At 53.2% G+C, this 6,693-nt stretch overlaps 2 protein-coding genes across 4 annotated transcripts in view; one reads left to right on the top strand and one right to left on the bottom strand.

Annotated features, from left to right (window-relative positions):
* The window catches only part of ELMO3 (engulfment and cell motility 3), a 21,118-nt gene extending 17,271 nt beyond the window's left edge, over positions 1-3,847 (top strand). Inside the window, 2 exon segments of the mRNA XM_025209452.1 lie at positions 135-215; positions 1,632-3,847. Of these exon segments, the coding sequence (XP_025065237.1) occupies positions 135-215; positions 1,632-1,844 (294 nt within the window). The 3' untranslated portion in view covers positions 1,845-3,847.
* A 248-nt stretch (positions 3,848-4,095) lies between these two features.
* Positions 4,096-6,693, bottom strand: part of LOC102381072 (SCF E3 ubiquitin ligase complex F-box protein grrA-like) — an 18,139-nt gene continuing 15,541 nt past the window's right edge. For 2 of the 3 annotated variants that reach the window (XM_025209449.1, XM_014522020.2), the window contains 3 exons: positions 6,530-6,676; positions 5,609-5,826; positions 4,096-5,410 (listed from right to left, as the gene is read on the bottom strand). In XM_025209449.1, coding sequence (XP_025065234.1) covers positions 5,242-5,410; positions 5,609-5,826; positions 6,530-6,676 — 534 coding nt within the window. In that variant the 3' untranslated portion in view covers positions 4,096-5,241. The remainder of the gene's footprint in view (positions 5,411-5,608; positions 5,827-6,529; positions 6,677-6,693) is intronic. The other variant, XM_025209448.1, reaches the window with a different exon arrangement.

Below are 6,693 nucleotides of genomic sequence, written 5' to 3'. Positions count from 1 at the left end.
CTGCTGCTTTTCCCCTGGAAAAACAGACATGGCCATGGCACTGTCAACCCTTAGTTTCTTATTGCTGTTGCTGCTTGATTCCTTCAGACCAACCAGTGCAAAACCAGGTTGAAGCCTGTGCATTTTCCCTGCAGGATGTCCTGGATTTGGCCTTCTCCATAGTCTATGATGTGGAGGAGTATTACCTGAACTTCGTTGCTCCCACTCGCTATGAGGTGAGTCCTGCAGCTGAAGGCCACCTCTCTAGTCCCACTGGGCTAGGAATTTGGCTTCATGGGCCTGAGGTATCAAAGCACTGCCAGGAGCTGCCAACTTGTCCCTGAATGTGAGGGCACTGCAGCCCAGGGGAGCAGGTGCCACCTGCTAGGCATCGGGTCCTGTTTCTGCTCTGTCACTGACCTGCTGGATGACCAGGTCCCTCCACTTCCCCTTGAGGATCACCGGCCCCGTTTGCAAAGTGCTTCAAGACCTCCAAAAAAAGGAGGGCACTGGCAGGGCCAGTGCTAGTGGTGAAGGAAGGGATGGAGGCAGGCAGACAGGGACAAGTGTAGTTACAGGGAGAACTGGATCACTCAGAGTGATCAGCCATTCTTCTATTGAACTGCAAGGGTGATTTTTCTCCCTCCACTTCCGCCCACCCAAACCCCTCCCTGCTGCTTAGAGGAGCTGGCTTCTGGGGGATTTGCTGGATAGCAGGGCAGGCCAGAGTGTCAGAGACAGTACATCCTTTGTGTGTCTCTTTGGTGCCCCATTTGAGGAATGCAGGGCCTGCCTGCTGGTCTGTGGTCAGCCCTGGGATTTGGGGAGGAAGAGGGAGGCCCAGCCTGGCTAAACACTTCTCTCTTAACCCAGGACAGGGTGGGGAGGCCTCCTGGGATGGTTGAGGACAGGACAGATATAAAGGGAGGGGAGCCATAAATCAAACAGTTTCCACATCATGTGTGGCCTAGGTCATGCTGGGGCAGGGGATGGGTAGTGCATGAGGTAGGTGGAGAGGGGGGGAGCATATGAGGAGACAGAGGTGTTATTGGCCAGGGGAAGGGAGGAGCCTGTAGCATTGGTGAGGGCTGGAGGGTTGGTGCCAGGGATGTGATGTTGGACTCCGAGCTGGTGTGCGAAGTGGGACTGGATGAATGGGATGGGCCTGCTGCAGGACCGGATGAAGAAGTCATCAGGATTTAGGAGGAAGTGCTTCCCTTGTCCCTGCTGGACAGAAGCACTGCAGCTAGCTCTCCACGGCAGAGGCCTAAAAGACCAGATTGTGTGATTTCAAATGTAGCCAAGCCTCCTGGGACCAGGCCTTCCCCGGCACAGGGGGAATCATTGGCTGGGAGCAGAGGGGTAGCTGTGAGTGTCACCTCTGGCTGTGCAAAGTCATTTGGTATTTTAGAGGCTGAATCACCAAGGCCTCTGCCTGCCTGCAGGCCTGGGCTGCACCATGGCCTTTGGCTTAGGCAGCTCGAATCTCAGCCAGCTCTCTTGCTGCCACATGATGGTTGCACAGACATGAGGTGAGCAGATGGTGTGGGAAGGGGACAGCCAGAGGTAAGGGGAGGATGCTGCATGGAGCGGGCAGCGGGGAGACTTGGAGGAGAGTGGGAGGCTCAAAAGGCCTGGTCTCTGCTCCTCAGTTTTGCCTCTGGACGGATGGCATAAATGTGCTGCTGGGCAAAGAGATGGCAAGCGAACGAACCCAGAGTGACCTGGACATCTTGCTGTCAATGGAGCTCAAGCTGCGCCTCCTCGACCTGGAGAACATTCCCATCCCTGATGATGCCCCTCCTGTCCCAAAGCCCCCCAGCAATTTAAACTTCTGCTACAATTTTAGCCATGCAGAACAGTAGGGTCCTTCACCTCCTCTCTGTACTCAAACCGGGCCCCTGCACGCTTGCTCCCCAGAGGAGCTATCTCAGCTTGCAGGAAGTGGCCCAGGCTGATGACTGTTGTAGCTGAACTTGTTTTCCTAAGGGGAACTGTGGGATGATCCTGTCTTTCTAACTGTCCAGCTCCACAGAGCAGCTGAAAGCATCTGCAGGAGTCTTGTAGGAGGGCATCACCTGCATGGCTGTCCATCCTGCTGGGAAGGGGAAAGGCAAAGAGAACCGGGTGTGGGAGAGTGGGGCTGATGAGTCTGTCCAATCCATGCCAGAATCCCCTACCTCCTATGCTGCAGCTGATCCCTCTTCCTATCTACTCTTCTCGGTTGATTCCTTGCTTCATCCAGAGCTCACCTGTTTTCCTTGAGGGCAGCCTCCCCAGCTGTCTCTTTGCACTCGATACTTCTGTGTTCGTACAGCTGTAGTGGCTTTTGGTTCTACCTTGCTCCCTGCCACATATGGGTAGGAAATGACACTACAGAAAGCTGAGCCCCTCTGACTTGGTACTAGCCTCCAGCCACAGTCCTCAGCTGCTCCAAAGCTTTGCCTGGTGCATACAGAGCATCACCCTGAAGGACTCCTGGGAGGCCAACGGTACAGGATCATAGGATGTGGCTGTTCATGAGGGCAGGGACTGAACTCAGTGTCCTAGGAGGTGGCATCTGATGACATAAAAACTGTTGCCTATGAAAGCTCATAGTGCATGCCTCTCAACCCATTAGCCTCTATGATTTCACCCTGTCCTTCCTTCTGTCAGTCCAGTCCCAGGATCCTAAGAAAGGTACGTTTCTGCGCTGAACCTATCCCAGCTGCTTTGTGGGGCACATAAGTAGAGTGTGAGCCCCCTTTAAAAAAAGAGAGTCCTGGCAGGGCCTTTGTAGCCTAAAAGAGGTGGGAGAAGGGTATGTGGAGAATCTCTGTCCTGGTAGGTGCAGTAGAGCTTCTGTCCCAAGTGGGATTAGAGCACTACGCAGGGAGAAATTGCTGCTCCTCAGGGCCTCAGGAGGCTGCTGTTGTTATATCACAGGAGCAGGTACTGGGTGCTGACCCCATCTTGCTGCTGAGTCATTTTCAATCCTCTCCCCTGCCCTCCCCCTTGCTGTGCTGTTGACTGACAGCTCTATGGGGTGTTTGAGAACTGTAGAGTTCATCTAGGCATGATGAAAAGCCCTGGGGGGGCAGGGAGGAAGGTGAGGAAGTAACTCTCTGGGCTGAAGCTCAGGCAGCAGGAATGTTATGCAGACTCCTGACAGCCATGGTTGTCCTCCTTCTGTATAGCTGTGTCTAACATGAGAGAGATCAGAAGTCCCTATTCACAGCTCAGCACTGACCTGCAGCTCTACTGGCTGGAGGCCAAATGACAAACACTGGCTGGTAGTCGCACCCTCAGAGAGGCTGCGTTGACCTGAGAGGGCCCACTCCCAAACTGAAGCAGGGTAGGTGCCTTCAGGTGGCTGAATACTGCTGCTCAGTTTCTGCTAAGTAACCCAGCCCAAAAATGCACCTGCAGCGTTGCTGGCTGAGCTGTTTGAGAGACAAAGGGTGAATGGTGTGGACAGGCCCAGAGCATCCCTTACAGCCACCCACAAACCAGAATCCACTGCACTGAGCCCTCCGATCTCTTCCCCACTCAACAGTGGAACACCTGAAGACTTAAGTCCTATTCCTGGCCCCCCAGTTATCTTCCTCGCCTTGGTCTATTTACTGTACTAGGATCTCAGCACCCTCTGTCTTCTGGTGCTTCTGCTATTATTTGGTACCTCCTGGCAGCAGTGCCTTCTTCCTCCCCCTTGTAGTTCTGGCAATGGGTGTTTTGTAGCAATAATAAGGGAATGGCCATGTGGATTCCTCAGCATTTCTGTGAGTGTTTATGCACTGTAACTGCACTGAACACAGAGCAGTGGGTGGGAAGGGCTAGGAGTTCTTCACCCCACTGCTGTTTGGACAATAAATACCACTTTTATGAGGAACGTGCAGTGGATTTCTCTTTTTTTAAGGGTTGGAGTTTGGCTGTTGCAGCAAGATTCCTCCTTCCTCTTTCTCCACTCGGCCACCGCAGAAGTGGCAAACCAGCAACTTGTATATCGGGGCCCAAGAGATGGTGGTGTTCAGTGTAAGCTAAGGAATCAGCTACAGCTGGGGCCTGACACTCCCCTACTGGGTGGAGGTGTGCTGCAGCCCTGCTCCCTCCTCTCACCATAAGCACACAGGCAGATGGTTCTATAGAAAATAAAGCCTTTAATTAACAGTCTACAAGGCACCATGTATAGACACTGAATGATACATTCTAGAGAAGCATCTCTGGACCAAGGGCAGATTCCCTCCAGTCACAGAGGCGTTTAAGGGCCAAAGAGAAGGGAGACAAGTTTGTCCTGGAAACTGCAGCAGGAGAGCCCTGTGCTGTTGAGGGAACCCTGAAAAGGAGGAAGTTGTGCTAGCTGCTCCTGGTGAGGGAAGTGGGTAGCCCAACAGCATGGAGTTTTGCAAGCCAGAAGGGAGAGTGCTCCCATGGCTGGAGGGTAAGCTGGCAGCAGTCAGCTCAGAGTGAAAGGCTGGGACTAGGCAGTGCATTCACCCTCTTTGCAGTGTTGAAACTTGTGCCAGGAGGCTGTGCTGCAGCTTCCAGAAGCATTGGGAGGGACTGAGAAGTGGAGTCCCAGCCCCTCAGCCAGGACTCATCTCGCATCAGGCCAGAAAGATGCAGAAGTGCCTGCCTTTGGAGTACTATAGATTGCACAGCATTGCAGTCATCAACATGAGATACCCATATTCTGCATCCCTCATTGGGATACAGTGCCCTCTTCTCCCCTACTTAGCTCATTCCAGTGCCAGAGGCGGTGGCTGCTAGGCTTTTGATTTTCTGGTGCTTGGGCTTGGAAGAGTCTAATGGTGGCCATGCTCAGCCCTATATAACAAGCTAGAGGACTCTGAAGCTCCAACTGGAAGGCCCAGCGCCTCAGTGGAGGGCAAGTTCCAAACAGCTCTGCAAAAGTACACCCTGGGAAATCCAGTGAGCAGGTTGGGAGAGGGCTTATAGCCCAAGATGGGGTGGGGAAAGGGCTTTGAGGGCTCTTCCCACACACATAGTTTGGTAGCAGCTGAGTTGTACATAATATTGGACACAAGGAATGTCTTTGGCTAGGGAATACCAGGAAGCCAGCACTTCAAAGGCCAGCCATTTTGGAAAACAGCAGTGAGGATGAGAACTTCTTCCCCCTCATGCTGAGGGCTTGGAGCTGTCTCTGCTCTCCCAGGCAGTGTTAGCAGGGTCAATGAGTGGGGTTAAGTGTACCCACAGGGATGTGCCGGAGCTGAAGGTGCTTGCTGAGAAAGTGAATGGGTCTGAGCCATATATCAGCCTCTCTCACAGGGTGAGGAAAAGGTCTGCTCCACCTGCAAAGTGTGACTGGATGCATGTCTGCAGGGGGAGCTGTGCCTGGAAAAGCTTGATGTCAGCCACACGGATCCCACTGCACATGGAGACATCCAGATTCTTGAGCTGTGTACATTCCTTCCCGATGGCCAGGAGGGTCCTGCAAGCAAGCCACACATCAGGGTTCCCTTCCCAGAAGCCAGTCTGACAGTCCCAAAGAGCCAAGTTGGTCTCTTCCCTCTCCCCAATCCCATGGTGTGTAGAGGCTGGAACCAGAGCTCCTGGGGTCTGCTGCCTGCTCTTTGAAGCCTCATGTCATTCTAGTATTAAGAGGAGACTGGAACCTTGCAATACTTACTGGTACGTGAGCTGGTTACAGCCAGAGATGTTGAGGCGCTGGAGTCTCCGCAGATAGCTGGCAGCCTCCATGAACCCCCCGTCAGTCAGGTTTCCACAGTGACTCAGTGACAGGTGCTCCAGGTTCCGGCAACCCCTGGCAATGGCTACAAGGCTGCTGTCAGTGATCTCATGTACTAAGCTGAGAGAGAGCCGCCTCAGCTCTGGGAAGCAGATAACCTAGTAAGAGCAATGGGAAATAAGGAGAATGAGAGAATAAGCAGGACAGCTGCTTAAAGGAGAGATTTCTTTGGACACTGCCCTCTGACAGGCATCCTGCTGTGACACCTTCACCACTAGCACAGGGTTCAGGGATGACTTCAGAAACTGGTGTTTGGAAGAAGACAAAAGGTATTTTCATCCTATCTGCTCCTGGAGCAATGGCACTACAGGTCCTGTGGGAGCACTGAGAGCTGAGGACCGTACTCATATGTGCTAGCCCCTGGGCCAGTGACACTTCTAGCACCATCCAGGATGGTCATTTTTTGTTAGCACAGTAACTTCTAACCTACACAGCCTGGTGTTCACACACTGCTCCACCTCTGGCCCAGTGCAGCACTGCCAGACAGCTGTAACCCAGCAGCACTTGAAGAGGTAACAGCAGACCAGAGACCGGTTGTCTGGAGACATGGAGGCCTGACTCACTTGGGCTTGCAGTGCTGGCACAATCTTATGCCAAAAGAATGCTCCTATAACACAGGCCCCTGGAGAGGGCTCAGGACCATAGAGTCTAGTTGTATGTCAGTCACTCAGCTCAGCATGCAGCCTGTATGAACTCCTATCTACAGCTGGACTTTTCCAGTTTATTCATACCCTGCTCCTATGCTGAGCTGAGCTAAGCTAAGTTCAACCACGCCCGGGCTCTACAGGGCCACATCCATACCTTGGTTATGCTCATGTCAGTCAGCTTGTGGCAGGCCATTAGGTCAAGCTCTTGGAGGTAGTGGAGGGCCTGCAGGGAGGCTCGGTACTTCTTTTGGGACTCCTGCCAGTCTGAGTCAGTGAGGACTTTGGGAATCTGCTCCAAAGCCTGTGGAGGAGGCAGGA

This window comes from Alligator sinensis, unplaced genomic scaffold, assembly GCF_000455745.1.
Source record: "Alligator sinensis unplaced genomic scaffold, ASM45574v1 scaffold642_1, whole genome shotgun sequence".
Taxonomy (NCBI): Eukaryota; Metazoa; Chordata; order Crocodylia; family Alligatoridae; genus Alligator; species Alligator sinensis.
This window is presented reverse-complemented; position numbering and strand designations above follow the sequence as displayed.